The 19,059-nt window shown below is 36.5% G+C and overlaps 6 protein-coding genes across 10 annotated transcripts in view; 3 read left to right on the top strand and 3 right to left on the bottom strand.

Annotated features, from left to right (window-relative positions):
* Positions 1-19,059, top strand: part of LOC106623993 (uncharacterized) — a 134,355-nt gene that overhangs the window by 67,658 nt on the left and 47,638 nt on the right. The gene's annotated exons all lie outside the window — the stretch shown is intronic.
* LOC106622610 (uncharacterized) lies at positions 178-1,824 on the top strand. The gene is made up of 5 exons (XM_014241838.3): positions 178-395; positions 464-813; positions 875-1,298; positions 1,349-1,478; positions 1,538-1,824. Exons 1-5 carry the CDS (start codon positions 387-389, stop codon positions 1,624-1,626), a joined length of 1,002 nt encoding a protein of 333 aa, XP_014097313.1. The 5' UTR covers positions 178-386; the 3' UTR covers positions 1,627-1,824.
* On the top strand, positions 3,062-3,919 carry msd5 (mitotic spindle density 5). The gene has a single exon (XM_014241841.3). The coding sequence runs from the start codon at positions 3,118-3,120 to the stop codon at positions 3,880-3,882; it is 765 nt and encodes a 254-aa protein (XP_014097316.2). The 5' UTR covers positions 3,062-3,117; the 3' UTR covers positions 3,883-3,919.
* msd1 (mitotic spindle density 1) lies at positions 3,784-4,590 on the bottom strand. Its single transcript, XM_070111996.1, has 2 exons — positions 4,436-4,590; positions 3,784-4,378 (listed from the first exon to the last, which is right to left on the bottom strand). The coding sequence occupies exons 1-2, from the start codon at positions 4,482-4,484 to the stop codon at positions 3,957-3,959; spliced, it is 471 nt and encodes a 156-aa protein (XP_069968097.1). The 5' UTR covers positions 4,485-4,590; the 3' UTR covers positions 3,784-3,956.
* ND-ACP (NADH dehydrogenase (ubiquinone) acyl carrier protein) lies at positions 4,768-6,251 on the bottom strand. Of its 4 annotated transcripts, XM_070111997.1 has the most exons (5): positions 6,141-6,251; positions 5,874-6,043; positions 5,449-5,556; positions 5,235-5,360; positions 4,768-5,078 (listed from the first exon to the last, which is right to left on the bottom strand). In XM_070111997.1, the coding sequence occupies exons 2-5, from the start codon at positions 6,024-6,026 to the stop codon at positions 4,899-4,901; spliced, it is 567 nt and encodes a 188-aa protein (XP_069968098.1). In that variant the 5' UTR covers positions 6,027-6,043; positions 6,141-6,251; the 3' UTR covers positions 4,768-4,898. The 4 variants fall into 4 exon arrangements, with proteins under 4 accessions (XP_069968098.1, XP_014097320.1, XP_014097322.1 ...); XM_014241845.3 differs by lacking the exon at positions 5,235-5,360 and having other exon boundaries at positions 5,434-5,556; XM_014241847.3 differs by lacking the exon at positions 5,235-5,360 and having other exon boundaries at positions 5,434-5,553.
* Myo61F (Myosin 61F) overlaps positions 9,639-19,059 on the bottom strand; it is a 37,420-nt gene continuing 27,999 nt past the window's right edge. For both annotated transcript variants that reach the window (XM_070110896.1, XM_036360567.2), the window contains 8 exons: positions 16,247-16,394; positions 15,878-15,993; positions 14,892-14,962; positions 13,080-13,471; positions 11,844-13,018; positions 10,176-11,258; positions 10,007-10,106; positions 9,639-9,935 (listed from right to left, as the gene is read on the bottom strand). In XM_070110896.1, the coding sequence (XP_069966997.1) occupies positions 9,921-9,935; positions 10,007-10,106; positions 10,176-11,258; positions 11,844-13,018; positions 13,080-13,471; positions 14,892-14,962; positions 15,878-15,993; positions 16,247-16,372 (3,078 nt within the window). In that variant the 5' untranslated portion in view covers positions 16,373-16,394 and the 3' untranslated portion in view covers positions 9,639-9,920. The remainder of the gene's footprint in view (positions 9,936-10,006; positions 10,107-10,175; positions 11,259-11,843; positions 13,019-13,079; positions 13,472-14,891; positions 14,963-15,877; positions 15,994-16,246; positions 16,395-19,059) is intronic.

Below are 19,059 nucleotides of genomic sequence, written 5' to 3'. Positions count from 1 at the left end.
GATATCGAAAATAATACCGATACGAATTTTTTTAATTTATATAAATTACAATTATGATTTTATGAGCATTAACTTCAAATCATAAAAAATAGTTGAGGATTTTTTCTAATAAAGAACGTTATCATACCTCTCAGATAGACATATACGAACAGCGAACTAGCGATATCTCTTTATCGATTTTAAAACAGGGAACACTATCTGTGAGGATAGCATCAGCTGTTTAACATCTCCATTGTTTACAATTTCCACTGATAAATTAAACCTGAGAATGTAGATTACATTCTCTGCTAAAACGATACACCGAAGTTCCTAATTCGTATTTATCAAAAATGTTTGTCTAAAGTTCAAGCAACTGCAGTTGTGCCAGTTTTGGTAACATAAACGTGATGTTTTTGGTACAACAATTGTTACTTTAAATTAAAAGAACTTTTGGACAAATTTGTAACATAAAAATATTTTTTAGTTTTGGAACCGGTCATCATCCAGAAATGTTACTCCCACAGCGAAGCGAACGCGCGAAGCTCTTGGGGAAGATTTTGTGCGAAAACTGGACGCATTACACGATGACGCTTTGCGCACTGGTCTAGTAACAACATCGGATTTACAAGAAGCGTATAGAAAATCTCGAGATGCAGATCTTAATCCGAATAGAATTAATTTGTGGTATGTGCTAGGCATATTGGCGTTCATAATGGTAGTAACGCCTATATTTTATGAAATAATTACGTTTCTTTTGGGAGTACGTTGCTTTTTACCCAATAATTATATTGTGTCGGAGGCAACAAGACCTATAAGCGACTGTGACTTCTGCAGGTGGTATAATATATGATAATTAAAAAATTATAGCTAATGTGAAAAATTACCCAAATTTCAGAGATGTATCAGGACCAAAGATACTACAAAATCTGACGCGTGAAGAGTTTGCACCTTACGCATATTCCTCTCAGCCAATTATAATCAAAAATGCTGTCGCACACTGGAAGGCTAAGCAACTTTTAAATTTCGATTATCTTAAAGGCTTATATGAACGTATACCCGGTGCAATGGACGAGAGCTGTCCATTTCTTCATTTTCGTTCAGATTTCAAATCGTTGCATGATGTCTTTGCAATGCCTAACGCACGTTCTAATTTAAGCATAGGTGAAACGCCGTGGTATGTTGGTTGGAGCAATTGCCATCCAGTGGTATTGGAAGAATTACGTAAACTCTATCCGCGTCCACATTTTTTACCAGTTGATGCTGAAATGCCAAATACGGATTATATATTTATTGGCTATGAACAAGGCGATTTTATGCATGTGCGTTGTGTTTTTACCAATTTAGCTCTCTAATTAACATAATTTTTTAGTTGGATTATATTCCGCGTCTTGTTTGGCAAGCTCAGTTGCAAGGCAACAAAAGTTGGATTGTAGCACCAACTCCAGAATGTGATCACGTTTGTCAATCGTTTTCCTTCTATGTAGAACCCGGTGATGCAGGTGCGTTATATTTAATCATCGACTAAAAACTATAAGTTAATTTATCTCGTTATTTAAAGTATTGGTTGATACCAGAATTTGGTACCATGGCAGTTCTATTCCTAACAAAGGACAATTCGCACTCACCATACAATCGGAGTACGGTTAAGCAACAATATTCACTCGTAAGATTGCATTTAACGCAATATTTGTTTAGCTATAAGTATTTTACAATAGTAATTTTAAATAACACCACGTAATTAACGAAACAAATATTTTAGTCAAAAATAAATTTTTAGTAAATATAGGGTGTTTTTTTAGAGGCATAGAACTTTAAATTGCAATAAAACATCGATGGATTATTCGATTGACACGCATTTTATATATCCGAAAGATTATCTTGTGGCATTACATTTTAAATATTACTTCTCGCATATGACAGCCACGGCTGGCTCGGATGTAGTCCAATCTAAATTTTCGATGACTTTTTCCAACATTTGTGACTGTATATCGGCAATAACACGGCGAATGTTGTCTTCCAAATGGTTAAACGAATGTGTCACCAAACGTGTCTTTCAATAAATCTATTGTGGCACCAGCTGTGTGACATATTGCGCCGTCTTGTTGGAACCACAGCTCCTGAACATCATGGTTGTTCAATTCAGGAATAAAAAAGCTAGTAATACCGATCACCATTGATCCGTAACGTTCTGGCCATCATCGTTTTTGAAGAAGTACGGACCAATGCTTCCACCAGCCCATTAAGCGCACCAAACAGCCAGTTTTTCTGGATGTAACGGGTTTTCGACATACACTTGAGGATTAGCTTCACTCCAAATGCGGCAGTTTTGTTTGTTGACGTAGCCTTTCAGCCAGAAGTGCGCTTCATCGCTAAACAAAATTCGCTTATGAAAATCGGGAACAAGGCCAATCTCTTTTTGGGCCCATTCGACGAATCTACGCCTTTCTTAATGGTCGTTTGGCTTTAATTCTTGCACGAGTTGGATTTTGTAAGCACGCAAACCAAGATCCTTCCATAAAGTGGATGGACACAGATCCACTTCCTGTGCTCGATGGCGGATGGACTCATTCGGGTCTTCCTCAATGCTACGCTCTACAGCAGCACTAGCTGCTTCTGTACGCACCGTGCGACTTCTCTGAGGAAACGAGTTATCAATAAGAGAAAACTTGGTGCGAAAGCGGTCCATTGTTAATTGAATTAACTGCTCTGATGGACGATTTTGTCGACGATAAAATGATCGTAGTGCGCGATACGTATTCCGCACAAAACCATTATTTTCGAAATAAAATTGCACTATTTGCAAGCGTTGTTCAGGCGTGAGTCTATTCATGACATTGTATAAATCTAGGCTTATACAATGAATCATGACGAATTGCCAAACAAAACTGATAATAAATCACTTTACAGCTGTTAAATCGGTCGCCATCTTGAACAGTAATGGCAACTTAAAGTTCAATACCTCGAAAAAACACCCTGTATATGCTAAACCAATTATCTTAAACTAACGTTAAATAATTCAATTTTAAACTGGCATAAAAGTGGGCAACTCTAATGTTCGTTGATCTCAATCCCCTATTTTACTTCAACTATTGTGAATTACACCAGAAAGTGTCACATATTTAAATATTCAATTAAAATATGAAAATGTCTTTGCAAAGTGTTGATTTTTCACAAATCTCTAAACACATATATAAAAATCATAATGAGCACGAAAGGAATATAAAAGAGTATAGGGTAAAAACTTCAATTATTAATCTGTCGGGGTTTTATGAAAACTATCAGCGTGAAGTTAAAGAAATTAATTCTGAAATTACGCCCTCCAAGGACAATCCTACAGTAGCGGACTTCGCAGATATATTTAAAGCATTTGAAGAGTATCCCTCCAATTTACACAAGCCTAAACGCCTTCCAACAAAAGAACAGCAACAGCGTATGAATTGTACAATGGCAAGAGACATGACCATAATGGTTAACACACGTGAACAATCACCATGTAGTACTTCACTACAAAATATAATGCGTAGTGCAGCGGAACTACCTTCAGCCTCAGAGATCTATAATGACTTTAAGAAATTTCAACAGAAACTTATACAATTTCTAAACGAAACACAGCAACAAGACGTAAGCGCTCTGTCCTATGAAAAGAAATTGGACCAATTATGTGCATTCGGGAAGCAGTTGGAAAAACTATGTCCAACTGTAAACGATACTAAGCAAGCCTTCACACATGAGGAGGAAAGAAAGTTACAATCTATACTTGCTAATCTAGAAGAGCTTAATTATATACGTGAAAATCAAGAAATATTTACAAATGGCGCGCCAACAGTAAATGCACAGTCAGCGCGCACAGATAGTTTCATGAATTTAATCACATATTTATTAAACACAGTTTCTAATATGTAAACACAATTTAAAATATAAAATGCACAGATAAATTATTGATATGCGACTTTTTAATGAAAAAAAAAATATTCACTCTATATTTCATATACTTCAGAAGTATTAACGTCATCATCAGATTCCTCATGTAGAACCGTTTTTATTTGCGTAAGTGTATCGCCTATAGCGAGCAATTTTCTAACGCAACTACTTAGGTACTCAGCACGTTGATGACTCTGCTCTAAATACTGTTCAAACTGGTCACTGTTTTGACTCAAACCGGCTGCGAGAGTTTGCATGTTGGCGCTAAACATCTGCGGTGCATTTTCAATTATTTTAGCCAAAGTATGTACCGTTTCCTTTTTACAAGAATATGTTTTGTTTGTGGAATTATTAATATTAGTGTTGGCGTTGTTTGTGCTACCGCGCGTAGATTCAATTTGCAGCAATATATTATTTGACTTATCAATGATGTCTGAAATTTCATTCGACTGCTGAGACATAGATTGCCGACTGATTGCTAAAAAATGGTAAATATGTTATAAAAATAATTACGATAATGCAAATATTAAGTTACCTAATTCTGTTAGCATTTCGTCGATCAAGCAAGATTTCCACTTATTCATTTTTATGTATTTGCGATAATTTGAAAAACCAAACTAAATTCTTCTTCTTGTTGTTACCTAATAGTCACAATAACGTACACTATGCTCATACGTCTTTATATTTGTAGGAGACAAATTGAAATTTGAATATCTAACAAAGTTATGCTTCTTCTATGAAAATAATTTTATTTCGTTTTCGCTCATTTCAATTAATATAAGATTGATGAGAAGTGCTCCACATAGCATTGCTGCAGTCCTCATTGATATTAATATATCATTTGAGAAGCAAAATAATTCGTCTATCTTAAGTTTTTTTTTTTTTTTGTATTTGGTTTAACAGTAAATGTAAATTACACTCATTTCATGTGTTTTTAAACAAATTACATTTCACTTGCGTGCATTACTATCCTTTATAGAACTAATCATTTTAATGGCTTAATCGTAGATGTCCTCCTTGTCTGCAACATATTTTATGATGTCAGCAGGCTTCAGTAATTTTTCGGCATCTGAATCGGGAATTTCAAAACCGAACTCATCTTCCATGGCCATAATTACTTCCACATGATCCAATGAGTCGAGACCAAGATCATTAATGAAATGAGAGTCAACGCTGAGCTGTTGAATGAAAATATATGAATCATATAGTATAAAAAACTTGTTTTCGGTTCAATCAAATAGTATTGGCAATAACAATTGATAAACACCATGATTAAAAATTAATTATAACTTTTATATATTGATTATTTTACAATTAAAAAAAAAACCAATTACCTTGCTGGGGTCGATCTTGTCATACAGTTTCAGTACGAGTAAGACGCGTTCGCCTATCAATTTAAGAGTAAGTGGCGGCTTTGCAGAATAGTTTCGCACAAATTGTGATTGCCATACGGAATTGTTCTAATGAACCGAAAACAAGAACAAAACAAAAAAAAAACAAAAGGTTAGTTCTTTCTCCAAACGCTTTTATTACCTTATCAGCAGTCACTTTGTCATAGCTTGCGACTACTTTCAAAACGCGATCTTGAATTTCCTCCAAACTGCGTTTAGCTGATGCATAAGTGCGCACTTTAAAGGACTTTTTGTAATATTGCTGCTAAATATGTGTAGAACGAAATGAAAAAGATATTCGTTTGTTTTTAATTAAAGCAAATTGATCGTTTAAATTAAGATGAGCTCGTACAAATTTGACTGCAGCCTCTGTTTAATTTAAAATAATTACTATGTATATATATACAGATATGTAGCTGTACCAAAATTTAATACTATATTACTTTCCAATGATTTTTTATTTTGATTATAGCAGCATCCAAAACCATTTTTGAGGTTAAGAATATGTATTGGTTGAACGCATTCTTTGATAACACTTTTGTACAATATCTTAATGATATCCTTCTACCTCGGTCCACTCACCTGATTTAACAAAACGTTTACGGCAGGTGAATTGCTGCTGATCCTGTGCATCAAACGCATTTGTGGCTGGGCAGTGGACGAAACTGCGGCGGTTACACGCAGTGCTTTTGCAGCAAAGCGGCTGCCGTTACGAACAGCTTGCGTTAATGACATCGTATATAAACTCCGACCTGTTAACAATGAATATAGTTTTTGATTATATTTGTAAATGATTTGGCAGTAAAATCGTATTTAGTGTGTAAAAAAATAGTAAAATTCAGCACTGACCCCTTGGGAAGAATATTATGTAAAAACGTCAGGAGCTATGTCAAATTGCGGCAATGAAAAATACGTGAATAAACAAACTGTCAAAAAATAAGGGGAAACATTCACAATGGAAGTGAAAAGAAAACAAAGAAATATTTTACTAACAGCATTACTAGACTATATAGTTTTCTTAAAAATATATTTTTAACAACTATAAATTTTGTTGAATACAACATGATGTTGTTCACGATAAGCAATTTTTAAATGCTTGTTTGTGTAAAGCGATTGATAAATGTAAGTGAAGCTATAGAAAGATGCCTGCTCTTTCCTCCCTACGGAGCAGCTCCTTACTAGAGAGATCCCAGATTACCTTGTTGGACTCCATTTTGAGGCCCCTGACCTCTCCTTTACTGATCCATAGGTCCGTGAGCCCCTCCAGAAGCTCCTTCTCGGTAGGGACCTTCACCGTTGTCTAAGCAGTTGCCGCCTGCTTCGACGTACTTGCGCCGGGTTGAGTCGCAACCTCATCCAACTGCCTTATTTTTCCTGCATCACTCTCGGTGGTAGTTTTAGGCTTAAATGGCCTCTGGACCACCGAGCTGAACCTGTAGTTCAGGCGGAAGCTCACCCTCCGGACGAATTTATACGATTCGTCGTTTATGCAGAGGTTGAGCCTCCACGCAGAATCCTCGGCCTTGCTGCTGACCACCCGCCCGGCCGATGTGCTGAGGCCCTCGTTTTGGTTCCGGGTGAGCCCGAAAGCAAACTCGTACGGCTTGCCTGCGCACCTGGGTAGGAATACCGTCATGCTATGCATGGGCGGAATTTCTACCCCCTTCTTTGCGCAAAGGATGGGGCCATTCCAGCTTGGGAGCGGTCTCCCTCAGCCAAAAAGCCGACCTCTCATCCTTGCAGTCAACCTGCAGCATGCCTCTTTTGAAATAAACCCCGTGGAAGGAGGCTTTGTATCCAGACCCTCTGAACACCTCCTCCATGAGTAGGTCTTGGAGCACGGTGAGCTCCTCCGACCCCAGCGTCTCCGCCGGGTAGTTCAGCGGCAGCACAGCCATACGAATGCCTTTGAGGGCATCCGCATACCTGCGCTGTTCCACCACTGCCCGAGGGGGGTTTGGGGCGGAGTGGTGGCCACCGGTCGCCTGTGCGATGTTGCCCCTCTGCCGCTTGGTGTTGGGCGGCTCCTGCAGCGTTAGCTGTCTGCTTTTCCGCTTCGCAGCTTGGGTGGTCGAGGGAGCTGCCTTTTCGCAACCTCGCCCTGCGGGCTGAGTTTTTCGGCATCCTCCGGAGTTCTTCCCTCCTGGAAGTGTCTCAAGTACCACTTCAGGCTGGTACCGCTCATGCCTTTTCTCCTGAGATCATCCTGTCCTCCAGAACATCCACTTGGTGGTAGGGGGGTAGTCTCCCTCCCCTCTTCCTTCTACGTTTGCGAGCCCCACCGGTGGACACCCGTTGCACGAGGGCATGTCCTCATCGTCGTCCCTGGCATGCTCCTCGAACAACGCACACTCCTCTGGCGAAAGGGCGTCCAGGAAGTTGAACTTGCGCTTAGCCCCCGATTCGCCCTTACCTGCACCGTTGCTTTTGTTGCTATCCTTGTCCAAGTTCGTTCGCTGTTGTTGCTGTTGTGTTTGTTGTTTGTTGCCTCTTTATCTTGTTCGTACAACTTTTGTAAAGGGGAACAAAGAGTCCGTCGCGCTAGAGCCCCATAATGCGGCGTAAGGCCACCATTACTTCTCAATGCGGCCCGATGTTTGGAAGGCTCCGTTAGACTACAGCCGAATTAACCTTTTGGCTGCAAATCATCCAATGGGCATGGAAATCGCATAACACCCTGGATTAGGAGGTGGCAGCTCTTGGTTTTCGCACGCATGTGTCTTCTGACAACCTGTGTGAGAGGTGCTACGCAGCACATCTCACCCTGGTTGGGAGATGCCGAGAATGCCTTGCGACCTAAGCCCCTGCACCACCGCAAGGTGCCTGCTATTCGCAGAGGGTATTATAGATCCCCCTTTAATTTTTAATCTAAGCTAAACTTTGGAATACTTGGCAGTAGCTTAGAAAAGTAAGAATACATCCATGCTAGTGAAAAAAAAAATTAATTAGTTACTTTCTTACTTTCAGTTGTAACTAAATTAAATTTAAACGCCATAAACTGAAGCATACCATTGAAAGAGAGTCAGTAAACTTCTAGGTATAATATGTCCTTAGTGAACCATAGCCGAAATCGGAAAATAATTTAAGTTGATGGTGATTGATTTGTTACTGCAGTCTCGTCTCATGGAATAAATACCCAACAATATCGGCAGAGCTATAATATTTCTAGGTGCTTGTAAATCGAAGGCAACCTCGGTTTTTTATCCGAAAAGGAAATATACACATGCGAGTACGTATACGAGTATAAGCCAATTTCAGAAATTAGATTTTCAATTTTTAATTCCAATTATTCGATCAAAAATGAAATTCTAAATTTTTGAATCCAATTTTTAGGATAAATAGTTTTTTTTATTCCGGTATATGCGATTAACATATTTTTTTAATCCTGTATTTGGGACTAAAAATTTAAAAATTATTTTTAGTTCAGATTTTTGGAATTACAAACAAACAAACAAAAAAAAAACAAAATTAATGTCAAAATAATGAAAAATTAATTCAATTATTTTGTAATGGATTATTCGCAACTCTGGCCACTTTATATAAACTGATGTCCTTTACGGGTACATGAACCATACTGTCTTGAAAAGAGGATATTTGAGAAATAGTTAGTGGGTAGTGCTGTCAAGATTATAGTTCAATATTTCTAAAACATGGATGTCCTTGGTATGTGGTCCCGAGCACAGCACAACATCGTCAAAGTACATATGTATGTATGTATAAGTAAGATAAAACAACAACTAAATGATTGGAAAAAAACTTTATATTTCTTTTTTTGTTTGTCCTCCATTTAACAGTTCTTTTTTAACTTTTGTACTAAAAAGTCTTTTTTTATTGTAAAGTCGTTCAAAAATAGTATGGTCATAGTATTATTATCTTTATACCCCTAACAGGGTATATTAAGTTTGCCACGAAGTTTGTACCAGTCAGAAGGAAACGTATATATGTATGTATGTAAGTATATGTATAAGTTATCAGCGTGACAAGTTGAGCCGATTTAGCAACGTCAGTCTGTACATACGCGAACTAGTCTCTCAGTTATTGAGATATCGACCTGAAATTTCGCACACGTTCTTTTCTCCACAAGACTCTGCTCGTTGGTTGGAACCGCCGATAAAAGACCACTGTAGCATATAGCTGCCATACAAATTGTTCGAACAAAATCAGGCTCTTGCATAGAAAACTCTTTTATTTGACGAGATATCTTCACAGAATTTGCTTTGGAATATTGTTCAAGACAACTGTACAAGCTGCGAACAAATTACTGAAACCTTTGCCGTTGGATACAAATTCTTGGCTAGTTAGGTTTTCAGATTTAATTAAGTTGAAAAAAATAAAAAGACGTGTAAGTATTATTATCAATATAATACAATCAATTATTATCTTTATTATAGGAAATAAATTATATGTTTTTAGTAAATACTTTTCGCATACATTAATACAATAAAAATCGTTTGTATATGTGTAAATTTAAAGAAAAATTGTATAAAATCTGGAATGAATCTGCAGCAAAAGTTCAGATAACAATTACATATGTACATATGTATGTATAACAAACTATATAAAAAATACATCCATTGTTTTTAAAGCCCTGATTTTAAGTTAAAGGTGGTTAGCACTTTTATCGCTTATTTATTGTCCAGCAATCTGCAAAATAAGAAATCACACGAATAAAATACAATTAAATGACGATTTTCATTACTAAAATAACAACTTACAACAACAAGATGACCACCCTTATCACGTATGATGCCTGGTTCGCCGCCGGTCTGTATATCGATAACGCCGCCCTTGCCTTTAACAACATTGTGCTCCAAGCTGCCAAAATATATAATATAATATTAATATATTTACAGTTGTATATATATAAATGAAAAAGAAACTCACGAATCTCGACTAACGATGCTAAATATATTGGCCGTGCCGACAGTGTCCACGACTATGGTGCCGAACTCAACTATATGTGGTATTTCCAGTATTAAATCACCCTTATCTTTCTTCAACTCGAGTGGTATACGTATGACCAGTAGGCTGTCGCTATGATTTGTGACAACGAAATCAATTTTCTCCAATGGCAATCGATGTTTCTGCTTGTAGCTCTTACCATCCAAAACATAGAAGGCCTTGTTGCTAAGCAACACGAAACGTTCTCTCGGCTTGTAGCCGTGACGATCGTATTTTGTGCATGGCGATGCATATTTCAGGCTCTCATCATTCAACGAATTGGCAACAAAATTATTAATTTCTGCCGCATGTTCCTTGAGTATACGATCGTTTTGGAACCAATATGGCACACTGGCCAAATAGTTAGCCTTCTTGTTCTTGAACAGTTTCTCAGCAAGCACCTTCAACTCGAATTGGCGTTTGCGTTCGCTCGACAAACTTAAGCGATATTGGCGCGCCAAATGCAAACGGTGCAAGCGATGCAAATAGGTGGATGCCTCCTGACAGTGTACCGGTGAGGAAGGCCAACTTTGATCCAGAACCTTGGTGGGCAGTTGCTTGGCTAGACGCAAGAGCCACATACGTTTCATGTTCGCAATAAATTCGTCATTATAGCCATTCGGTGCGTCGTTGCGTGTAATGAAGCCTTTGATGAAAGCGCGTATCTTGGTGACCGCGTCACGTCGACGCTGCAGCGCTTGTATGGCCAAGTAACGACGGCAATATGATTGTAATGTGATGATTTGCTCACGTAATTTCAGGTATTTCCGACGTTGTACAAGTCCCTTCCAGCGTGATTGTATTATGGCAGCAATGTCGTGTTTCTTCACTTGGAAGGCATCTTCTGTGTCAAATAGTGTCTTGGGGAAGCGTATGAAAATTTTCGTCTCACCCAAACGATAATCGTCGGGTCCATAGTGCAGATCGTTGGCAAGTATGCGCACGCCTTCTTTAGCTGAGCCCTTGAAGTTCGGCCAAGTGGTTTTGCTGAGCGACTTGTAGCGGTTAAGGAACGTTTCATAAGTTCTGTAGATGAATGATGTTCGATAAATTATGTAAAATATATAAATATATTCCAAAAGTATAAAAAAATAATATCAAAGGCTCAGGCTCATTCCACTGGAAAAAGTTAAAAAATTGTGTACATTAAGTGGGAAATGGACTTAAGATGCTTAAGATATTTGGTCTCTGTTGAAGGCAGAAGGATGAAGAACCGAACTTTCTGGACGTCTACTCAATACCTATAAAAATAGCTCTTGACATAATTCAGAGATAGTAGTTCAACAGTTTCACTTTCCGCATTGACGAATATGGAAACTTAAAATGTCTACTACTTAATCTGATCAGAGAAACTATTCCTACTAATTCTAAAAAACGTAGAGCTCAAATAGCATATCCACACGTTCAAGTTTACATGTATGCATTATTTAAGGAGTTACCGCAAAATACTTCTAATAATAATCTCTCTATCAGTTCTTTAAAGTTACCATTTTATCTACCCATTCCCCTTAGTCGACCTCGAAGAAACTTTTCATGACATAAACCCTACTTTTTATAGGTTCGGTTGAAAATTGTAGTTGATAAAAAATTTAATAAATATTTATGACCAACCTGCGATAAGCGAAACCAGCACGGCGTACGCGTAAGTTCTCCATCAAACCCAAATACTTCACTTGATGCAGCACCAGTTCATCGTCAAAGATTCCCGGCAGTTGTTGATCATTTGGCTTAATGCAACGTATATAGGATGGTTCCTTGCACATAAGGATCTCCATAAGATTATTCAAGGAATTTCTGAACTGCGTGATAGCCGTATCCGGCCGTTTCTTGTTCTTATACTCAGCCGCTGGGAAGCAAGAGCGTATAATTTCATTATCTGATTTACTCATGGTCTCCTTTAAGTCGCGGAACAAAAGATCGTTATTTTTATCGAGGAACCCGTTAACATTGTAGGTAACATCACCAGCATAGTGCACCAAACGGAATTCATCCCGTCCCATTGTCTTTTGCACTTGCGTCGAAGATTTCTCATGGCAAATGTAATGCGGATGCTTAGACAGCTTGTCGGTGAGTTTAGCCAAGAATGTGATATCGGTGGGTTCACCTGGACGTAGACATTCTTCATCCAGTATGGATATGATACCCTTGTATTTTTCCTCAATCAAATTACAAATGACTTTGTTGTCGAAATACTCGACTGGCACCCATTCAATGCCCTCGCGACGATATTCATCCTGCTCGGATTTTAATGTGAGCTCAATAAACAATTGCTGTAACTTCTCATTGCAAAAATTAATACAGAATTGTTCAAAACTATTCTTTTTGAAGATCTCAAAGCCATAGATATCCAAAATACCCATAACATTGTTGAGAGCGCTACGCAAATCTTTAGCCTGTAGCGAGATATTCAAGCGCTGCACCAGCCAGGTGAACAGACGATCATAGATAGCTTTTGCTAGCGCATCGCGTGCATAAATGGCCAAATCGCGGTTCAAAGGTGAAGTGACCACATCTCCACGTGCATCAATTGTGCGATTCGTAAGCGCCGCGTGCAATTCCTTCTGATCTACGTTCAGTAATTTAGCGATCGTGGTGACGGTCGCGGATTTCTCAACCTTGGCAATACCTTCGGCTTCGGTGAAGCTCACATTACCCAAATGCAAAACACTAGCTATGATATTGAAAATGTCATTTTGCTCCGACTGCTTGAAGTCGATGACGCTCATGGCCTGCTGTACCACCTTAAAATCGCTGGCATCGTCTATGCCCTTCACCATGCCCTTTTGCTGCAGCAATATGTGCGAATTAATAAATTTGTTTCAAATTCTTGTTAAAAGTAATGCTTACCCCATCGCTTAGGTAGTTATAACGGTCTAAGGAGCGTGTTAGCTCAAGCTGCTTCAATTGCTCTTCGCTAGCGCCAGCCAGCAGTTGATAGAAGATATGGAAATTACGTTCGCCAGCATTTTGATTGACCACACGCGATTTCTCCAACAAATAGTTGAGAATGTGTCCACCGATTGGTGTACCGGAAAAGTCAAATTGTATATCCATATATTTGCCGAAGCGCGAAGAGTTGACGTTGCGATTGGTTTTCGCATTGCCGAAAGCTTCTAAGACCGGATTACTCTTGAGTAATTTCTCCTTAACACTTTCAACAGTGGACTGATGACCGGAGCAGGCGGCAATGTATTGCAATACCTTCTTGGAGGCCTCAGTCTTGCCGGAGCCACTTTCGCCTATGAAAGTGAATATCATGAGTAAGAATAACTAATTTTGATGTAGCGATTATTTGAAAAGAAAAAACATTGTAAAACTTTAGAAATAAGAAAGCTAACAGAAAGGCTGAAAAGTTAATATCGTGCTAAAGAAAAACACTAAGCTAAGTTCGGTTTAGTAGTGAGTTTCTCGCGAATGTATACTTCCATTAAACAACCGGCTCTGAAAATAAGTATAATTTTAGGTCCCTTGGCTTTCTAAGTAATAACAAGATATCTTAGTCATACTATAATCATGCGGTTTAGTTAGAGTCTTTGTGTACGGTACTAGTTGGAACAGAAACAGAGAAAGCATGACACTCTTAGGTCCTCAAAATTCACGGTTCATGTAAAACCCAGACAAGTCGAATCATCTTTAGTACTGCCACACCAATGCTTTGAAGACATTCAAGCTCTTAATGATCGCTACTACAACTCTGCTCAGATATCGTAGAAGTCGAAGAGCTATGATCGCATGGAAGTTTAAAACAGAAACACATTTGGCGACCATTCAATGGAGGCTCTAGCAATTGTATTTGTCGTGCTATTCTATATAATACTGCTATGGAGTTTATAAACAAAATCAAAAAGATTTAACCTACATTCGGCCTTTCTACAAGATAGATCGTTCTGTTCGTGAAGAAAATGTGTAAATGTTTTACGAGAGCTTAATATGCTTATCTAGTCACGATTGTGTTAAAAAAAAACTAGACGACTAGATTTCAATTTTTAAAGACGATAATCCTCGGCAACGATAAGACCTCCGCTTAGCAAGCACTACAAATTTGAGCAGTTTACGCAATACTATTTGTCACGATCTCTCGTATGGTATATCTCGTCCCAAAGTTTTACTTGCATCGGGAATATATTTTATTCGAAGAACTCTGGAAAAATATTTACTACTTTCCTACATATCTAAATTTATGAAAAATCGTATTGAACAATAAGTATATATGCATCTTTTTTTGAGCCAATTTTTAGCTGACGAAATGTTTGAAGAATTTGGAGTCGGTAATATCCGGAACAATCACTCTATTTCAGTGTATATGTTTTGCCGATGATTTTTGAGAAAAAACTTAAATATGCTTTTAAATTGTTTTTTAATTTTCCGTTTATTTCTTCGACTTCTTCGTATTACATTCTTCGTTATGGTATATGATGACGCAAAGGCGTCAAATCTTATTCTCATAATTTTATTGGAATTTAGGTCTATATAAAAACAAGTGTTTGAGAGTGGCGAAATCGAAGACAAGTGAGTCGACAGCTTTTGGCGGAAATACTTGGGAATTAGTTACAACAAAGTCAGTTAATCAGTTTGGTTTTTAGCGGGAGTATCATATTATTATTCTACCCTTTCATCCTAATAAAGTCTTATTTTTAGAGTTATTATTAAATAGCTTACCGGAAATTAGAACGCATTGGCCCCTATTCTCTTCAATTAATGACCGGAAAGAATTATCCGTTACTGCGAATCTGTTGGCGAATAGATAAAAATATATATAGATTAGTTACTAACTTGTTCATGAGACTTTATAAATAATGTAATGTCTATTAAAATTATAACTGGTATAAAGGAGACTATGAGTGAATATAAATTGCGAGGATTGCTTATTACGTTTCCAGTTGTGGACATGCCCCGAAAGTCGTCCAAAATTAGATATTCGGCTAGGTTTTATACGAGACTTTGTGGTAGCGATGACTCTGTTTTACAGGTCTTAGCAGTTGAAATCGCATGGATTTATCAAGGATTTTTCTCAAAATCATACTAATGCCTAGGGTAATCGGCATAATTAATATCCTCGTGTAAACTAAACACTAATGGCTATCAAAACCCTTGTTAAGACTCGACTGTCATTCGTGAACAATTTTATATTGTTTCTTACGGACATATTTGGTTCAAAAGAATCCGATTATTTTTATTGAATATACTAATTAAATTGTCTATCTTATCATTAGACTGCCATACAGTCGTGACTTGACGTTCAATGGCATATTTTTGTGCCTTCGCATCAAAAAGAAATTACCTTATTGACGTTTTGAGACGTCACAAGGGTCGGTTAAGGCGTTTTCAATTATTTTAAGCAATTGAAATGATTGTGTATTGATGATCTTGGATCAAATTTTGAAGTACTAAAATATTATATATACTACAGTTCATGTTGATTTTTGGTTATCTTAGCCGAGAAATATCAGTAGCAACCCTCGTAAAACCAATATTAAGCTTAAGAAATATTTTATTCAATATGTATGTACGATTTATGCTTCCATAAATGTTATAAAAACATCATTGCCGACGATAAAACAATAATATTCCTATTCAATGCCATTTATTTTATGACTTCCAATAATCGTGTATGCTATATTTTTATCATAAATGGCAATACTTACACATGTGGCGGTATTTCGTAAAAGTGTTTGTTACGATACTCTTTGATATCGTTTTCACTATAGATTGGCAGTTGTTTATAAGGGTTAACTGATATAAGTACTTGACCGATATAAGTCTGAAAAAAATACGAACGAGAAAATGCATAAATATTTAGCTTTTTCAATATTCTTCAAGAACAAAAAAAAAACATTTTTTATGTAGCAATGTTTTATTTTTAATACAAAGACATAAAAAGTTAGCAGTTAATTGCTGTAATTGTTGTTTTTATTGTTTTTTTCGTTGTTTTTGCTATTATTCTTTATTAAAATGCTTTATATTTTCAATTGCTTGGTAAATATAAAAGTTGCAGCTATTGTTTGCCCACTTACATAGATTAAGTTCTCTTGGAAACGTTTGCGTAAATTTCCGATGAATGCCTCTTCACTTTGAATGTTCTCAAGCAGCACAAAATCTTGTACGCCTGCGCGATCACGATCATGCAATCCGCGCTCCATTCTGGGTTTTGTGGGTGACTCGCTGTTTGAAAACAAAGAATAAAAAATATATTTTTTTTAGTAGTCAAATTACTAAAAACAAAATTAAAAGTGAAAATGAAAACTACTTTATATAAATATCTAGAATCACTGATATCTAAGTAGAACTAAATAAATAATTTAGATTTGTCTTTTTTCGAAAAAATAGTTGCAGTAAAAATAAGCTTTTCTCAAAAGTACTAAATAACGGAGTTGGCAATTTGATCGTTCAGGACAGAGCCATCTTTTAGAGTAGAAGTCATCAAACTCATCAATTTGAATCGGATAGTTATCTATGGAGACCAGATCTGCCGAATAGAGTATGTGGAGAAATAAATTCCAAATTTACGACGCAATTTTCCTTCAATATCATAAAATATAGCAAGCCCTTTTCACAAAACTCTGACGTGTTCAAACATCTGATATGGCCTTTAGGACTTTTAGATAAAAAAACTGCAGTCTTTGTTTGACGAATGAAATCAAAGTACACAGCAAAAATTGAAAAAGTAAATCCGGCAGACATCTTGCAATGTCATCAAATAAGCAGCTAATCATTATCTCAGAGTGGAATACTCTCTTGATATCGGTTCAACTTAGGTCGTACTTTATTATAACTTCTTTTTTTAAGCTTAGTTAAAATAGTCTGGTATTACTCTGTAATATTTAGTGCGGATCGGTTTAAGGTTCGACATCCTATTTCTAATTTTTAAGAAACTTTTTAGCGAATAAACCAATTTTGGGTTCAATGGTTTTGGAATTGTGTCAATACATAAGCAACATTTCTACGCAAGCTTTTATTGTCGAATTTGCACTTGAATCTCTATATATATACATATGTATTATGTAAGTTGTGGTAGAATAGCAACTAAGACTTGTTGTTGTAGTTGGAGCGACACAAAACACTCCCTAAATATTTTTGAGGAAAGCTACCGATTTGACATTCCTGTAGAACCATAATACGCCTCTTAGCTGACTATGTTAAGCATCAAAGTACTTTTCTGATTTCATACAAATTTATTACCCTTTCGGAGACTGCACAAAATACGAAGACTGATGACCCTAAACTAAAATTCACTGAATTTGCGCATTTTAGGCAAATACGAGGCACTTGTTAATGGGATGGGAATATGCGAATGAAATTTCGATGACCTAGTTGTTTGGTTTTATTCCGGAAAAGTCCCCACCATAATTTGGTTAACATTAATTTTTTTGGAAAACATGTCAGTCTTGTAGTGCCCATTGATGTTTTTTTCTTAACTAAAAGATAATTTTCGAAATTTTGTCGAAAGGGGTAGCATATTCATAAGTTTTGTTATTTGAAGCCGTTTCAACTTTGTTTTTTTTTATCAAAAATGTTGGAATTTTAGAAAATAATAAATTTGGGACATCAAGAACGAAAGCCTTTGTTTACCATTATTATGATAGTTTTTCAGTTCCTTTTGTCTATGATGTTGCTTTTCGGAATCATGTAACTACAATATATACATATGTATATCATTCTTAGCCACATTCGGTAATCCTGTGTTATTAATATTTGTAATTCATTGAAAACAGTGAACAAACTTTGTATTCTTAGTTCAGGGGAAAAATTTAGAGTTGTCTGATTTAAGGGTTTATTCCCTGCCTTATTATTTCATTGATATTTTCTAATGATAGTCATTTACACTGATTTCACACATATATATAAATATAATATATATATGTATGTACAATAGGCAGAGTTGTCTTTCCAAAGTCATTGTAACCCCTCGTATTCAACTTGTTTTATGCTATCAACTGCCGAAGCTTATCTTTCTATGGATTACCGGTACAATAACTATTACCCGTTTCTAACGGAATGTCGTTTGTCATTTATTGAAACCTACGTCTATAAACTTGACCAAATCTTATTTAGACCTACATAGGTATATTCATATCTACACGTATGCTTAATAAATAATTTTTACGCTGATAATCAACTTGATGGCAATAAATTCACCATACTTATGTTTTATTATATAACTTGCTAATAGATTGGACTATTTCTAAATGTGATATTGAACATAAAACCATTGTAGAACATTCCGATTAATTCCAATAACAACATTGTGCTTTGGGAATTCTGTCGAAACTCGAACCTTGCACTTCTAATCAGTAATATTTATTATTCTCGCACTAATTTGTATACAGTTCTACATTTCTAAAACGATTTTTAATGTGTATTTTTTTACTTTTCGAGACAGATTAAAGATAAAATAAAATAAAAAATGTTTGTTACTTTATCAGTAATTATAAGTGTTGCCATTTTTATTGACAGACTGTTTAAGCATATATTTTCCATAGACTAAATCATTCACTTAATCGCTGACAGAAATTCTTTGATTGAGAACTTTTCGTCCTACCATTTAGCATTGCTTAGTAGCAAATTGGTTAAACGGAATTGTACTCGTATCATATTTATCTAGTCTCCCCGTTATCGCAATGATTTCATCAATAATCTCATCTAGGTACTTATAGATATCGTAAACGACCATGCCATCTGATCAAAAAGCAAACTACTTGTATAACTAACAGCCCCTAATTGAATCAATTAGTAAATTGTCTGCCTTAAATAGAGATTTACTAATTAATTAAATTAAGACGTGTCTGAAACGTTTACGTCCATTTTTTTTTAAACTGATTGAAATAAT

This window comes from Bactrocera oleae, chromosome 6 (genome assembly GCF_042242935.1).
Source record: "Bactrocera oleae isolate idBacOlea1 chromosome 6, idBacOlea1, whole genome shotgun sequence".
NCBI lineage: Eukaryota > Metazoa > Arthropoda > Insecta > Diptera > Tephritidae > Bactrocera > Bactrocera oleae.
The sequence above is the reverse complement of the archived record's forward strand: the minus strand, read 5'-3'. Positions and strand labels throughout refer to the sequence as shown.

What these genes read in the sequence shown, in the direction of transcription:
- LOC106622610 (XM_014241838.3), top strand. An exon ending in AGCGACTGTGACTTCTGCAG is followed by an intron (nt 814 to 874) that starts GTGGTATAATAT and finishes CCCAAATTTCAG; the next exon opens with AGATGTATCAGGACCAAAGA. An exon ending in AACAAGGCGATTTTATGCAT is followed by an intron (nt 1,299 to 1,348) that starts GTGCGTTGTGTT and finishes ATAATTTTTTAG; the next exon opens with TTGGATTATATTCCGCGTCT.
- msd5 (XM_014241841.3), top strand. Translation starts at nt 3,118, where the DNA reads ATGAAAATGTCTTTGCAAAGTGTTGATTTTTCACAAATCTCTAAACAC.
- msd1 (XM_070111996.1), bottom strand. Translation starts at nt 4,484, where the DNA reads ATGAATAAGTGGAAATCTTGCTTGATCGACGAAATGCTAACAGAATTA. An exon ending in CGAAATGCTAACAGAATTAG is followed by an intron (nt 4,379 to 4,435) that starts GTAACTTAATAT and finishes ACCATTTTTTAG; the next exon opens with CAATCAGTCGGCAATCTATG.
- ND-ACP (XM_070111997.1), bottom strand. Translation starts at nt 6,026, where the DNA reads ATGTCATTAACGCAAGCTGTTCGTAACGGCAGCCGCTTTGCTGCAAAA. An exon ending in TAAACGTTTTGTTAAATCAG is followed by an intron (nt 5,557 to 5,873) that starts GTGAGTGGACCG and finishes ACACATATTTAG; the next exon opens with CAGCAATATTACAAAAAGTC. An exon ending in ACAAGATCGACCCCAGCAAG is followed by an intron (nt 5,079 to 5,234) that starts GTAATTGGTTTT and finishes TTCATTCAACAG; the next exon opens with CTCAGCGTTGACTCTCATTT.